Raw genomic sequence first — 16,937 nt, forward strand, 5'->3', positions numbered from 1 at the left:
CAATGAGTTAAATTCCAGTGGATGTTTTTCAGATGTTGATGAGCATTAAGCAAAAGGTATCGCTGAAAACCACCAAAAACAGCAAAAAAAAAAAAATTACGAGGAAAGTTCGAAGAAAGAAATTTTTTTTTACAATGTTTCTGCTCCACGGAGCGTTGTGCACAACTGAGCTGCAACCACAGAACTAACTGCTCTGTGGCTGATTCATTCAAGCATTTCAAAGTCTTTTGGGCATTTTGTTTTAATGAAAGTATCTGCTGAATCTACTTCATAGTAACAAGGTTTCTATAGACTCGTGTCATATGAGGAAACTGTCGGGACCATAAAAATACTTTGTGGTAATGAAAATTCTGTTGTAAAGATATTCGTTGTAACAGAATTTAAGCTGTATAGCGCCTACGGTATAGTGCCATCAGTTAATTGGATATATAGGAAGTACTATGTAACTAAGTACCTTTCTGTATACAGTAAGTGTAGTGTTTTTACCAAAGGCTAATATTATAGGCAGGCAGTGTAGTGTAATGGTTAAGGCTTTGAACCTAGGACTTCCAACCCTGAGGTTGTGGGTTCAAGTTCTGCTACTTTACAGTGTTTCACCATGAGTACTTCACCTTCCTGTGCTCAAACTGGAAAAACAAATAAAACATAAGCAATTGTATAAAATGTAGGTCACCTAGGATAAAGATGTTAGTCAAATAAGTAATAATACAGTTTTTCTCAAATGCTAAAACACATTTCTGAAACGTTTCCTCCATGTTCCCCAATGTCTAAACACAACACCCTTTTCTAAAGCTACATAAACACAACCACACCTTCTCACTTCAAAACTCAAACTTTCACACCAAAAGAGCAGCTCGAAGCTTTCAAAAATGTAAACATTATACACATCATTACACACTACAGCAAAACAATTGAAAACACAATGCTCAATTTGTGAGAAGGTTCTTTGTTTCATAACTGCCAATGCATATTTTTAGAAACTTTACAGTAACGGACCTTCTTAGATCTCTGCAGAGGATTAGGCATTTAGATTTGTGAGTTTCATATGAAGAGTATAAATCTATAGAAAATTCTGCATGTACACTACTATAACACAACTCAATGCAAAAACAGAATCTATTGCACACAACAGTACTCTTGAAAACATGATCAGGGTGTGAAGTTTTTTTATTTACTTTATTCACACCACACACACACCACAATCACTGTGCGGCATCATGTCGCTGAGCTGCATCGGGCCACATCACCTCATCCACATCGCAGGCTGTATTGTCTCTTGCCAGGCACCGCGGGGAAAACGCCCTGGAATGGCGAATCCATCCTTGGAAGGCCTCCACTGGGATGTCAACACAGGCCAGTTCCATTGCCCTTAGGAGGTTCTCTCTAGTGTATGGTTGTCTGTCATAAACCTTCCATCTCCACGATGAGAAGAACTCCTCTATAGGGTTCAGGAAAGGGGAGTAGTGTGGCAGACAGACGTTTAAAAAGTGGTTACTGTTGGTGGTGAACCACTCTCTGATTTGGTTTGACATTGTCCCAAATGATCACATAAATGTGATGTGCGGGCCCAGGATGGTGTTGTTGGCGGTCCAGGAGGATGTCTTTTAGCTCCTCTAGGAAGGTGAGGAGACGTTGGGTGTTGTAAGACCCAAGAACAGCATGCCGGTGGACAAGCCCCTCCGAACCCATGGCCGCACAAAGAGTAATATTACCCTCAAAATTGGCCAGGAACCTCAGTGATGGCTCTTTGGCCAATGATGTTACAGCCTCTTTGCCTTCGTTTCTGCAGGTTGAAGCCAGCCTCATCCAGGAAGAGGTACTCATGAGGTCTGGCCATCGCGTCCAACTGTAATATCCTCTGTGAGAATGTGAAAGTGCACAGGTGTTCAGAACAACAGTCAATCAGGTAGCACTGTATTGTCCAGAAGTAATGTAGGCCACTGAGCAACACAGTATGTCCACTAACTGTACTGTGAACATGGATGTATACTTACTTGCACATACTCGTAACGTAGGTCTTTGTGTCACGCAGAGTTGCACTCAAAGGGAACCCTATAGACCTGTTTCATCCGCATCTTTTGGCGCGGAGAACTCGGTCTATTGTGGCCAAGCTGACATCATCAATGCTCTCAAAGTTGACATTATCGGCAATGACTTTGTCTCTGATCTCCCGGAGTCTGATGAGGTTGTTCTCACGAACCATATCCACAATGAGGGTTTCTTGTGCCGCTGTAAATATGGCAACCCTCCCACCTCTATGTGGCACTCTTTCAACTCTAAAGAAAGAAACATGTGTTGTCAATAACAACTGATTTGAAACCAATAGACTACTTTCACAGGCTTGTAAAACTGCATTGTGACAAAGAAAGCAATAGAGTACAATACCTGTTGTGTTGTCTGAATGCCTTGATAATGGTGGCCATGGTGAACCTACTCAGGTTTGGACGGACTCTTAGTGCTGCTTCAGCCATTGTCATGCCATGGACAATGACATGGTCAATGACTGTTGCTCGCATCTCGTCCGTAGTGATGGTGCGAGGTTGTCTTGCTCTCCCTCCTGAACCTTCTCCTCTCCCTTGTTGGCCTCCTCCTCTTCCTCGTTGGCCTGCTCCTCTTCCTCCTCTGATTTGAACTCCTCTTCCTCTTTGGCCTGCTCCTCTTCTTCCATGGCCATCTCTTCTCCCTCCTCTGACTCGAATTCCTCTTCCCCTGACTCTGCCTTCATCCATTGTGTTTGTTTGGAATCTTCAGCAAACTGTGCACTCTGAACTTGCTTTTATACATGTGGTCACAGCATTAGCACCAAGTGTCTTCAATTTTGAGTCGTTGTGTGTAATGAATGACGCCAGGTGTGTTCATTGTGTTCAAATATTGTTGACTGTGGCAAGCATTTTGCATCACATGAGCTTTCATTTGAGAATATGAGCAGAGTTCTTTTGCAACTTGTGTTTTTGCAAGGAAAAATGTGATTTATGAGAACGGAGGATTGTGTTTTGTGAATTGTGTCTTCATGTGAAATGTGTTTATGATATTGGAAAATGATGGCTAGATTTAGTAAATGTGTTTAGACAACTGGTCATTTGGTTTAGAGGATTGGCTTTTGTGTTTTAGCATTTGAGAAAAACTGTAATATTATTAGGTCACTGGAGCAGATTACTCTTGAACATGCTATATACAATTGCACATCAGTAAAACATTCCTGCATTATATCACTTTCTGTATTTCCTAGAGATCAAACAATTATGCATAATGAACAAAAACTGGCTATTTACATTAGATTGGATAATCTTTGTTAATCCCAAGAAGAAATTCAGAATAACCTCGCACAGACATGGGGAGAACATGCAAACTCCACACTGGGAAGACCCATTACCAGTGCTCCACCGTGCCACCTACATTTCTGATCCACTTCCAAAAAAACAGTGCATCACTAAAGTGGATAACGTTCTACACAACCAGGGGCTAATAAATGATTGCCAGTTGCCTTAAAATCGTAACCAACAGCTACCTGGCAACTGTTACTCTCAAGCCCTGCCATAGCTCCATATGTGGAGTTACATGCTGTCCTCAAGTATGAATTGGAAGATGTGAGTGTGTGTGTGTATGCATGACTGGGGGGTTCATGTGATATTCTGGTACTCTGTCCTGTGCTGATTCCTGTGCCTTGATGCTGCTTGGCTAGGTTGTAACATCTACAACCCTGAGCTGGATTAAGTGGGTTTGAGAATATTGCGTGATATAAAAGATAAAATCCCTTTTAATAATCTGATTTTTTTATTTTTTTTTAAAGACGTGGGTTGGAAATAAACGGAGAAAACTGACTTCCAAGATGGAGCAGAATGGTTCTCCACAGAGTTCGTCAAACAGCTCAGGTGGAAATGGAAGCACTACAGGTAGCAGTGGGACTGTTATGGTGGTGGACAGTCCAGTGCGGAATGCAGCAGTTGGCCCTCGATGGACACAGCAAGCACAGGTCTTGCCTGCCACCTCCTCCTCCTCCTCCTCCTCAAACTCCAGTGGAAACAACAACAGCAGCAGCAACAACAACAATAACAATAATGATGTCATAGTTATGGGTGTCTACACTCTTGCACCACCTTCTGGGCGTACTGATACAACATCCTCATCAAACAGCAACACAAATAAAACGACAGTTAAGGTAGTTGGTCGAAGTGAAACAGAATCACAACAGCAGCCTCCCCCAGCACATTCAACTCAGCTAAAAACTGCCAGCCCAGTTAACTCCTTTACTGTCAAAACAGCCCCATATCCACGCAAGGTTACACAGCTTAGTCCTACAAATTCAGTGTACTGTCATATCAAGAACAGCTTAATCATGTCTGGATCACAGACTGGGGATCAAGGAGGTGCATCAAGGGCCTCATGGACCAGACCATATTCTCAACAGCAGTGGCCTTTCCCTTCTGAACAACAGCCTTCAAACTCCAGTGCCAGAGTTCAGGAACCATCTTCTTGCCCTGCTGGTAATGTCAAAATCCAGCAAGTTTTTACCTTGGCACCTGGCGGTGGTGAACATCAGGCAGCAAAGATTCTTGGTCAAACCTCCACTGTACAAACACAGCAGACTAATAAGGCCCGGCTGGCAGAAAGCATGGGATGCTTCTCTATTGCAATGGAAACTGGTGATGCAGATGATGAGTATGCCAGAGAGGAAGAATTAGCCAACATGGGTGCACAGATGCAGATCTGTCCAAGTGGTGTGGCAGAACCTGGAGCCTTGAGGCAGAGGGACAGTCCTGGGGTGTTACCTGCTGGCCGTGGTGGAGGTGGACTAGTAACACCTCAGCAGGGAAATTGTGGTACTTCAGAACTGTCTCCAACTGGAGTTTACCCTGCTAACCGAGATTACCAGTCACCATCTACTTCAACGCACTATCCAGCTGGTCCAGGGCCATTTTACAACAGCAGTGGTGGCAACAGTGGTGCTGGTGTTGGTATGCACCGTAGTAATTACTCAACAAAGTTTCACCCTGTAGCAAATAACCATAACTCACCTCAGCGTATGGGCAACTATCAGGTAGGTAATAACCTATGTTATTGCTTAAAAAGAAAATGCATTTTACAAATTCTAATTCTGGGAATTCAAAGGCTTTATTTGTATCTTTTTTGAAGCAGTGCAGCTAAGTTTCTTAAAACTGGGAAAAATTACGCATTTTTTGCTACTTTTGGTATATTTTAAGAAGTTAGTGGTGACACCAAAGATTTTGGGCTGTCTATTGGGTAAGCTGTGGTAATATATAGAAAGAACTTTAATAACTAACATGTTCTAGAAACATGTTGACATTTGGGGCTGAAAGAACTCTGTTAGGGAAGCTAACTTTTAGATTTGGTACCTGAGAAGAGAAGAGAGCTGGTTGCAGTAGGCAACCCAGTAGGGTGTAGTGTGAGCATGATGGTTGGAAATAGGTAATATAATTTACAATGCACCAGTCAAATGCAGTTTCTAAACTTATTTCTAAAAATGTTGTTTATGGGTTAAATTTTGTCCCTGGTCTGATCATGCTACATTGAACATATTTCACTCTTTGGAATAGTAAACTATTAGCCCCCCAAACTTGTGACCTAACATGCCTGGTAGCTTTCATTGAAACTGAAATTGTGTTCAATGAATTCTGTCAGTTAAAATAAGTGTTTACTTTTGCCAGATTTTCAAAATTGATTATAACTAACCTTATAAATTAGCACTTTTACGTGTGCTTCAATAACCTGATTATTCAATATGTATAATATAAAATTATGTTCTTTACTAAACTGTGTAAGTATTAAAGTATACAGTAGATATTTTTAATATTGTAAAGCTGAACTCTGCAAGAATTATTAAACCCAGAAAGGAGACAAGAATATTTGGTTTTTATGTACAGTGTTGCACATTCCAAATGTAAAAGACCATCTTACAAAGAATATGATGTACTCTGTGAAAAGCAGCTTAGAAGACACCTACTGGTCAATTATAGAATTCTTCTGAAGTGGATTTGTTCATTTTAAGTGCAGTTTTAGGACCAGTTATAGCAGGAACACTTTCTACTGAGCAGACCAGTAAGGAATTACTTCTTAATATCCTTCCATATTTGTTAACGTACAAATTAATTTTGTGTTATCCTAATGTGATGTAGTGAAATTGATCTAGCCAATGCCAATTTTAAAATAATTATATTAAAAATAAATATATTTAAAATATTTTTAAATTATGCTAAATGTTATATGGTCAGTAAAATAAAATAAAGTAAAGTAGAAGTTTTAGAATGATGTAAAAATGAAAGTTGAGCATACAAATGCTAAAATGGTTAAATCACAAAAATATAGTTACAGTTACCCTAAATGTGCATTATGAGTGTATGTATATATAAACATTTTATTAATAAATAAAGAATGGCAACACATTAACAAAACATACTATCAGATTGAATAGATATTAATTTTGAATATTGACTTTGCCATAGTGTTCATTTTGTTATTTGTATTTAAATTGCAGCTGTCAGGTAACCTAACTGTGCCGTGGATTACAAGTAACTCAAGAAAGAGAACAGTAAGTGCATAAATCTTTACAGTAAGGATGTTGCAGTTGTGGGTGTATGGTAACACCGTGGTTAGTGCTGCTTTTTACAGATCAAGCATCCTGAGTTTGAATCCTGTGCACTTTAAGTTAATTGGTGGTTCCATTTTAAATCCTGTTTGAATGTGGGTGTGTTTGTGAGTGCACCCTGGGATGGATTACTGCTCTGTCTAGGGTTCTTGTCTGCCTTGCTCTCTGGTCTCCTTTGACTATGAACTGGATTAACCAGGTTTCAGATTTAACTGAAGACTTTAGCAGCGTCAACTGAAACACAAGGCAATTCTGCCTTTGGGAAAGTAGGGGCAAAAATATTGCTCATTCTATTTACCTTTTTATTAATTTCTAATCACTGATTTTTTCCACTGATACCACATTTAATATTTGAAGAAAATCTGTCTAATTATCCTTGCAAGGTTGAAGACTCTTTAGAAAGTCCTCCAATGCATTACAGCAGACTTGGAAGAACTTTTTTTTTCCTCCAATAATATAAAATTAAAGTAATACAGTTTCTTGTGAGGGGCTTGGCACCTAACCCAAACATTGTATGCTTCCCAATATGTTGACTGTTTCTCACTTTACTCCCACTTGAACACTGTTAGAATTGTTATATCAATCATTTAGATGAATCATACAATATTATCTTGTATGAGAAATGGTTAATAAGATTTGCTTAAGAAATAATCTATATAACAGCCATGGTTTCAGAACCATTATACAAGCTATCAACCTTGTCAAAAAAATTTCTTCGTAGCATTTTTTTATTTTAACAGCAGAAATAAATTTTTAATGGACACATCCAAATAATGTAAATGTACATTATATGCAATTGGAAGATTAGCTGATCTTACTAGGATTGCAAAAATAAGGAACATGCCGATTTTCCTCATTGATGTTGCTAAAGTGGCCCATGAATAAATGTAAATATATATATATATAGAATATCATACATATCATAAAGTGTTGACCATGTCTTATGCCCAGTGCTGATAAGATAGGCTCCTGCTTCCAGCAATCTAAAAATAACATTCACTAATTGATGAATGAAGAGATTTTCTATTGCAAAGTTTGTATTGAAGATTGTTTCTAAAACATAGTAAAATAAGATTATGAGTTGTATTGTGCTTGAGAAAGCTCTCGTTTTAGTATTTGTACCACTGCTTCTCAGAATAGCAATTTTTATTTTCTTCTTGATTTTTAGATGAAAGTCAGGAAAGATGTGAAATCAGTCTTGAGTAGTTTTGATTAAAGTGTCCAGTCCCTGCCATTATTAAATTTATCAATAACAGGCTGCAGTAACACCTGTAATTTGATTTGTACCCTGTGTAAAATCATACCTCAGCATTGGTTTTCTACTTGTGTATTGTTCACAGGCTTAAAATCAATCTGTCTGTTTACTAAAATATCAAACAAATCCAAGACTGGTTTGTTTTATTTGAAAATATTCTGATCTGTCTTGCATTTTTAAAAAATAGTTAAAAAAAGCAAATGATTTGCATGTAGCTCAAGCAAATGCGCTGGGCTGAGTTTTCACTGGGTTTTAATTAGAATGATTATTCATTTAAAAGATGCTTTATACTTTTTCATTGCACTTCAAGGTCATGTTACTATAGATATAACACAATCTGTTCAGAAATCAAATAATACAGCAATATTAAAAGACAGTCAAAATGCATTCAGTCCTAAGCATCACTTAGAGCTCCATTCTTTTGCTGATCACAGAGCTGTGTAAACAAAGAGCTCATTAAAAAAAATTCTCCTTCAAATATTAAAACATCAAGTGAAAAAAAAATGAATAGAGGTAGCAGCCTGACAGGGTTATTTTTAAATTCCTGCTAAATTTGAAAAAACATTTGCAGCATTTTCAGTTTTTGATAGTATATAATGTATTATACTATAGTGTATTATATTAATTATTAAGTTATATTAGTTAGGTAAAATAAGTTGACGTGCATATAATGTAGTTAATAAATTTAGTGCTACTTATTCTATTCACTATTATTCGGAAAAACACCATTAAAGGATTAGGGATACATGTTTGTCATTATCTAGCAGATAGAGAAATACTTTCGTCTAAATTGGCCTTACTTTAGAATAGCATCAAAATATGACCTATTAAGGCCAGTGCTTGATGGCAAAAGTCCCAGTTAGGGGTTGATCTCTGATACTATTTTAGATACAGTGTCTATAAACTTTTGAAAATTGACAAGGAGTGTATATATGTAAATATTATGATCATACTACTACCACTACTGCAATTACAACACACACACACATACTGCATGCTCTCCATAAGTATTAAAACAGTGAAATTAAAGTGTTCATTCAAACACAGACAATTTAAAAACAAAGTTTTTAATTAAAACAATTTGAATTAATAATGAACCATTGAACAAGAGATACAAGCAGAAAATGACTTTTTTAACTCTGGTATGTTTTGTGCATTGTTTAAACTTTTTAGAATGATTAGAGTTTTGTGTTCCATTTTCTTATTAACTAGCAGGATAGTTATTAATCCGGTCTTTAATATTGCATTGACTGCCCAGTTAAAATTCTATGTTAAGTGTTGAATTTGGTTTAGATTTTTCATTACAATCAATATTCTTAAACTAACCTGAAGAGTATGGAGAAGCAAGCAAGAGGCTATCATGGAAACTGGTCAGAGCGAAACTATCTGTTTGAAATATCTATAAAAGGGAAGAAAGAACTACTGCACCTAGCAGTAACTTAAAATTGATCAGATCTGTGCAATAAAAAACTGCAGCTATCACAGAAATAGTCATTGACAATCAGATTGTACAAAGCAGGTCTATCTATGTATATGATGGCTTTTTTTTTTTGTTGCTAATAAATGGAAGAAATAAAATGAAGAAATGATATGGGAGATGGGCGGCACGGTGACGCAGTGGTAGCGCTGCTGCCTCGCAGTTAGGAGACCCAGGTTCGCTTCCCGGGTCCTCCCTGTGTGAAGTTTGCATGTTCTCCCCGTGTCTGCGTGGGTTTCCTCCGGGCGCTTTGGTTTCCTCCCACACTCCAAAGACATGCAGGTTAGGTGGATTGGCGATTCTAAATTGGCATTAGTGTGTGTTTGTGTGGGTCCTGCGGTGGGTTGGCATCCTGCCCAGGATTGGTTCCTGCCTTGTGTCCTGTATTGGCCGGGATTGGCTCCGGCAGACCCCTGTGACCCTGTGTTCGGATTCAGCGGGTGGGAAAATGGATGGATATGGGAGATAGTCCAATTTTAATTGAAAAAATCTAGCATGTTAAATACATAGGTTTTGAGGCAATAAATACATTGAGTACTTCATTTTGCATATCAGTAAAATATCAGACAGTAAAAAAATCAGGCAGTATGTTGAACATCAGTAAGGGCTTTAGTGTATGTGTGTGGTGTCTTTATGCTGGCATCCTCCTGTATGTTAAAGGTCAGATGATCCTTCAGCTGATGAAACAGCATTCCTGTCTAGAGCGGTGCATTTCATGTTAGTGTACCAACAGAAACCCCTGGTGTGAACCCACAGCTTAAGAACAGAAGGGTTTCTGTTGTCAGCTATGGCTGACATCTCTTTTATAGCGGATTAGATGCTTTCACAAGGCTAGCTGTTTGAATTTTCAGTTTACTGTATAAGCAGGTAATGGCCTTTCATATCTCCCTTTGTATGAAAAAGTGATAATTTCTGTCTATAGAGTAATTTTACTTTTCTGGAAGTCTCTTCTTCCTTTATAGTCATAGCCCTAGTACAAGGACAAATCACCCATTTAGGATTCTTTTATTGTGCAGGAAGAGACATACATCAGCATCTAGTAAATATTTGTGGTGCTAGAAGGTGTTTATTTCATCTCTGTATAGCCATTATTTTTATTGTCCAGTCAGTAGCTGGAAGAAGAGCATGGATGTGATGGAAAATTCTAGCATAAGAAATGCTGAATTTAGTTACATATTCCTCTTTCTCCAGCAACACACAAAAAATGTTGGTCTCTTGGATTATTTGGTAATCATAAGCCTTTAGAAAGCTATACTGTTCCTATGTGAAGCTTCTTAGGAGAATGCTGACAGCTATTGTTAATGTAAAGTCAAATTATGTTTGATGTTTTTTACACAGTAAGATTTTTGATGCCACCTATTTATATTTAAAAAAAGAATTGCACCATTATGAAGAAAACCATCCATCCATTATCCAACCCTCTATATCCTAACTACAGGGTCACGGGGGTCTGCTGGAGCCAATCCCAGCCAACACAGGGCACAAGGCAGGAAACAAACCCCGGGCAGGGTGCCGGCCCACTGCAGGGCTGAAGAAAACTAATTTAAAAAAAAAAGTTGCCAAAGTGTACATAACGATAAAACGTATAGTTTCTGTAGGATTGTCGTATAAGCTTCTTGGTTAAATATTGCAAAGATAACAGTGGTGCACAATGAGTTAAGAAAAGAACGGGAGAAGTATAACAGTTCAGAACAGGAGAAATATAAAAAAAGATAGATAGAAACACCTAAAGGTATTCAAATGTTCTTATTTGGCAACTCTAAATTAGCCTCAATGTTTTTGAATATGTGTGCCTTGAAGTAGACCAAGGATATTCCAAAGATGAAGATGTATTTTACCCTTTATAAATGGAAAACTACCAAGATGCTATTGACATACAGTAGTTAAAAGAGCCAGGAGAATTGTTTGCTGTTAAAGACCACAATGTGCACATTATTCCATTTTTTGTATTCCCTTATCAGTCTCAGATTTGAGATAAAGTGGAAAAGTGGATATGACTTTCAATTCTTCAAAAATTCACATTGAATATGCCAAGATTATGTTGGAAAATGTCTTGTGGAATTTTTGCCCTCAAGTCCAAAATATATCTTTGGTTCAAAGCCGATAGACCTCATCATCTAAAAAACACAGTACTGTCTGTCAAGGGGTGTAGGGAATACCATGCTCTGTGACAGCTTCTCTACAGCAGATCTTGAAGCTCTGGTCAGGATAGGTCCAACTATCAAAATATTTTGTTACAAAACCTCCTGCCCTTTACCAAAAAGCTGAAGTTAAAGTAGAATTTTGCCAATCAACATTACATTGATTTGTGCACACGACCAACTAAAAAAAGGAACTGGCTAAAGGAAAATCAATTGTCTACACAACCTTTAATTAATTTCAGCTGTTGTTAATGTAAATGATAATCAAGCATATCCTGTCATACATGTTTCCACCTTTCATAAATATTGTTGGTTAAAAGAAGTTATGTAAAATATTATTTCCTTTTTTACTTAAGTCAGAATTCCTGAACTTTTTTTCCTGTTTACCTGTGTATTTCCTTTATTGAATGGCGATGATTCATTTTTATTTTCTAGTTGCAAGATCGAACACAGTTTAGTGATCGAGATTTGGCTACTTTGAAGAAGTTCTGGGACAATGGAATGACTAGCTTGGGCTCTGTGTGCAGGGAGAAGATCACGGCTGTAGCTGCTGAATTAAATGTGGACTGTGAAATAATTAAGGTACAAACTAAAGGGGTTGGGAGAAGTCAAGTTTTTTTTTATAATATATACTCAATAAAAGGAAATTTTTACTTGCATGTCTTCTTATAAAAGTTTATAATAAAAACAGTGCCACGAAAAGACAAAAATAAATAAATAAATAAATACATAGCATGAAACATACTTGCTTTTTCAATGCAAATGTTTGGATACTCCTGGTCAAATTACGTTTTGTTGGCATTTGAAGCAAAAACAGTAAATATAACAAAAAAACTAAAACAATTGCATTTTTATGAAAATATGGCATTGACAAAAGTTGGGCACCCTACATAGTCAGTGATTAGTCATACCCTCTTTTGCAAAAATCACAGTTAGCCAGCGTTAGTTGTACTCCGTTATGAGTCTTTGGATTCTTGTTTTGGAATTTTGTTCTCCATTGTTCCCTTCAGGTTGCTTCCAGCTGTGAGATTTTCTTGAGCTTTCTTGCATTGCTAGCACTTTTAAGATCTACTTACAGATTTTCAGTGGTGTTCAAGTCTGGAAACTGCAATAGCCATTCTAAAATCTTCGTATTGCATTTTTTGAGATGCTTCATACTGGATTTTGAAGTGTATTTTGGATCATTGTCTTGTTGTAGAAGCCGTCCTTTTTAGCTTCAGTTTCCTGGCTGACTGTCTGACTTTCTTTTTCTTAATATTTAGTAGCATCCATTCTTCCCTGTACTCACATAATGTTTGTTGTGCCACTTGCTGCTACACAACCCCAAAGCATAATAGATCCATTTCCATACTTAGCAGTTGGCAAGGTGTTATTTTCTTCAAATGCTGCTCCTTTCATGTTCTCTTAACAAGCCTTTTGTGGTTGTGGCTAAGAAGGTTTATTTTTAACTTCATATGTCCATAATTCTCAGTTCCAAAATACCTCTGTTTTATTGAGATGTTGTTTTGCATACTTAAGACTTTTTTGTGATGACATCGCAGTTAAGGTTTCCTTCTGATGGGTCTTTAAAGAAGGCCATATTTGTGTAAGTAATGCTGTATAATAGAACATTTCACCACCACTCCTTTCTAGTCTAAACCTGCCTGTAGGTCATATTGGGTTGGGGTGTGTTGTCTTCCCTTCCTGCACAGTATACAAGTGATTCTTCAGTTTTCTTGGCCTTCTGGATCTTGTCTTCACCCCCTCAGTTCTCCTTAACTGCCATTTTTAAATGATAGCTTGGACTGTGGAAATTGCTAGCCATAGAAATTTGATTTCTTTTTATAACCTTCCCCTGCTTTGTAAGAATCAGTTAGTATAATTTTCAGATCCTTGGTCATTTGGTTGTTGAATGTGGTACAATGTTTGAAGAGTCAAAGAATTTATTAGCACTGGAATTGTCATCATCTGACAAATCCTAATGACAATTCCTGTTTAGACTAACACCAAAAGAGCCAGACCAGACTAATGACCTAATGAATTCTGTTACCTTAAAACTGAAAGGATGCCCAAACATTTATAAAAGTCACATGACTTTTTTTTTTTTTTTTTACTTGTTTTCAGTTTATCAAATGAATCATAACTGTACATTAACATTTTCATAAAAATACCACTGTTTTAGTTTGTTTCCTGTTGAAGTTTTTTTTTTTCACTTTTACTTCAAATGTACACAAATAAGTAATATGGCCAGTGGTATCCAAACTTGGGTTGGAACTGTATGTATATAGAATTAAATACAATATTTATAAATATCTGCTATATAATTAAACCCTAAAGTCTATCTGTTGGAAAGGCCTAGGGGGTGCCAGTGAGCCCCAAACCCCAAAACATGAAGACATAATATAGTCCCAAATTCAAATAAATGGTTGTTTTTTTTTTAACAATACCTTGTACACAATAAACAGTTTTTTTCCTTCTCTTTATCTCTCACTCTCGCGCCCTGTCTTTTAGCACGGCACTACTCTCCTCTAGTTGAGCATTGCCTTCCTTTCTCCCAGCTCCAGCTCGCCTGGACAAGGCAGCACAGTCTCTTTTACTGCAGACCCGGAGTACAGGGTGCAGCAGAAATAACTCCCACATTTCAAAAAATCACTGTGGGGTCCCCAAAGCAGGTAGAGGGATGCGGTTCGTTCCGTTAGGTACGGTACATAATAAAGTTTTCAGTCATCACCATGCCGTGGTCGGGTGAGCATCGAGGCTTTGTAGTGGAGGCTTTTTTCAAAAATGGTGAATCTGTAGCTGTGACGCAGAGGGTGTTTTGCATGCAGTTCGGTTTACGTGTTGATGAAAGTGTTCCAAACTGGAAAACGATTTTGCTGTGGGTTCAAAGAGTAAGGGCAACAGGAGGTTTTCAAACATTTGTAATCGGTCCTTGGACCAACTAAAGGAGGCTATTCAAGAAGAAATTGAAGGAATTTCGCCCGTCATGCTAGTGAGAGTGATGAAAAAACTTCCTAGAACGGCTCAAAATGTGTATCAGCCGTCAAGGCCACCATTTGGATGATATAATTTTTAAAACTTAAAGTAAAAAAAACTTTTTTATATCTACATTTGGGAAATAAATAGTTTTTGGTGATACCTCGTAGCATTTTTTTTCAATCCCCCTTTGAAATGTGGGAGTTATTTCTGCCGCACCCTGTACTTCCAATGGCCAGTTGTAAGCACTTCTGGAACATAAGAAAGCCAGGGAGCCCTCCTACGACAGCACCTTCTGTTATCCGCCAGGGACCTCTACAGGGCCTCCTATGCAGCCCTGCGGGTGTCCCAACTGGGACTCTATATGAGGTACACATCCACCTGTTAATGTGGGGGATGAACTGCCCCCTGCCATCCTCTACTGCAAGTTCTTGCATTCTTTAGGCATCCTAACCAGTACAGAAATCATCAGCGTGTCCCGGCCAGGTATTGCCCCAATTTAGTCCATCCTTCCATTATGACATCCTAGCTAGGTAATGTTTTCAGCTCAATCCGGGGCAGGACGCGCAACCGTCCTCTTGGTTACCTACAGTGTCCAGTCCCTTAGAGCATTCCTATTGGTCAGTTTGGCTTTGGTGTGATTAGTCAGTTTGGCTTTGGTGATGTGACGAGAGATGAAGTGTACAGTAAGTGTGAGACGAATGTGGAGGAGTAAAGGCATATCAGCCATGCTGAGAGAGTGGCCTTCAAAGTCAGAAAGTATAAATCCAGACAGGAGGTGGGAAAGGTGCCTCAAAAAGAGTATGAGATGCTTGCTTTACAAGAACATGCTCAAGAGAGGGACTGCCAGTAAAGGGGCGTTCACACATATACAAATATGAAGGAAAGGCACTGAAGATAAATGTAGGGCAAGAGATAGAAAATATTATATATTCTATTACCTGTCTGCGACAAGTACTGTGGCTAGTATACAATAAAAGACAGTACATTTTTTTTTTCGTCTGTTTATATACACACCAGACCCAGAAGGGGTGGGGATTAAATCGCTCATAAGGGGCAAGGCTATGTTTCTTCTCCTGTGGACTGCTCACTGCTGCAGAGGTAATAGGAGATTTTGTTAGCAAAAGTGCCCTCTCCAATTATGGAATTGTATCAACAGGCTTCCCTGAGCCTCCCAGGTGATCTCTATTCACACCTGTGAGATGCAGCTCCTAATGTTCCGTCAGACTTGTGGATTTGATTCTTTATGTACCACCAGCCACTGCAGAGGTGCATGTTCTATCACCAGTGTAAACTACCTTCCCAGGAGATCACAAAGCTGGACTTCCACCTACTTGATGGCAAGCACCTGATATTCTATTATAGTATACCTTCTCTCCCGGTCCAGCATTTTCTGGCTTAGGTACATAATGATGTGCACTACAAAAAAGTTAAGAAAACTAGCTAGGGGATTTTAAACCTATTGAGTACAGTTAGAACTTAAATGTGTGAGTATGGTATTGACAATTAGGTACCATATGTTCTAAATTTTAATAGTATAGGATATGCTCCTGTTGTAATATAGCAGGTAAGTTAGGATTGTTCCAGCTTATACAGCAAGCTAGTAGTGCAAAATTAAACTTTTTGCGATTGCTTGTTCACAGTTCAATGCTACTCCATCTGGTTTTGCAACAAAGAGAAATATTACAATGTAAGTCTCTAAGACAAAAGATCTTCCTCCATCTTTACTGATTTTTCACTCTTGTGAACAATCTTTAACAGTAATTATCGACAACATTATCTGATTTCCACATACAAATGACACTCATAGACAGACTGCACTCACAGAGGACTATAGTCCTATCTCACTTGAAAAGCAATGTTCTGCAAGTGCACATTCTCCTGGTGTAGGTGAAAATGGGTAGGGTGACTTTACATAAAATATAGTTGCTTTACGGGAGAAGAAGATAAACTTGTAAAATTATAAAAGGAGGAAAGCATCATCTTCAGTAGTTTGAGAGTTCATCAGTTTTCATTTCACCCAGCAAACCCTTAAAAGCCAATCCAGTAGGATCAGACCTGTAAAGAGGCCAGGTCTTTGTTGTTTTTTTTGAGGCTTTTAGTAGAATACAAATAAAACATAAATCATTATTATTCATTGTACCTAAATTTGTTTTATCGCTATTCCAAGGTTTAATAATCTAGACCATTTTTCTTACTTAATGCCCAATCAAGAAATGTATTTTTGTTTAAGTGCACATTTAGATAATCCAGGAATAAATTAAAACATTACAGACTGATACTTATATGTCATCAAACATAAATGTATTTCGCCTATCACAACCCTGTACTTGAAAAACTAGGTTCAGAATAACTTTTCTGTTTTCAGACCATTTTATTGTGATCTTGTTTTCAGTTGCATTAACTAAAACCAAAATGGTCAGGAACTTGTACAAAGCAGGAACCCTTGATCAAATACCAGCCTGTCATACAGAGTTTTGTTTTTAGGTCTCAGATTAGAGGGGG

The 16,937-nt window shown here is 38.0% G+C and overlaps 1 protein-coding gene across 4 annotated transcripts in view; it reads left to right on the forward strand.

Moving 5' to 3' along the window:
- The window catches only part of hdx (highly divergent homeobox), a 119,754-nt gene that overhangs the window by 66,523 nt on the left and 36,294 nt on the right, over positions 1 to 16,937 (forward strand). For all 4 annotated transcript variants that reach the window (XM_039765945.1, XM_039765944.1, XM_039765946.1 and 1 more), the window contains 3 exons: positions 3,791 to 5,038; positions 6,494 to 6,547; positions 11,913 to 12,059. In XM_039765945.1, the coding sequence (XP_039621879.1) occupies positions 3,791 to 5,038; positions 6,494 to 6,547; positions 11,913 to 12,059 (1,449 nt within the window). The remainder of the gene's footprint in view (positions 1 to 3,790; positions 5,039 to 6,493; positions 6,548 to 11,912; positions 12,060 to 16,937) is intronic.

Source organism: Polypterus senegalus, chromosome 10 (assembly GCF_016835505.1).
Source record: "Polypterus senegalus isolate Bchr_013 chromosome 10, ASM1683550v1, whole genome shotgun sequence".
In the NCBI taxonomy this organism is placed as follows: domain Eukaryota; kingdom Metazoa; phylum Chordata; class Cladistia; order Polypteriformes; family Polypteridae; genus Polypterus; species Polypterus senegalus.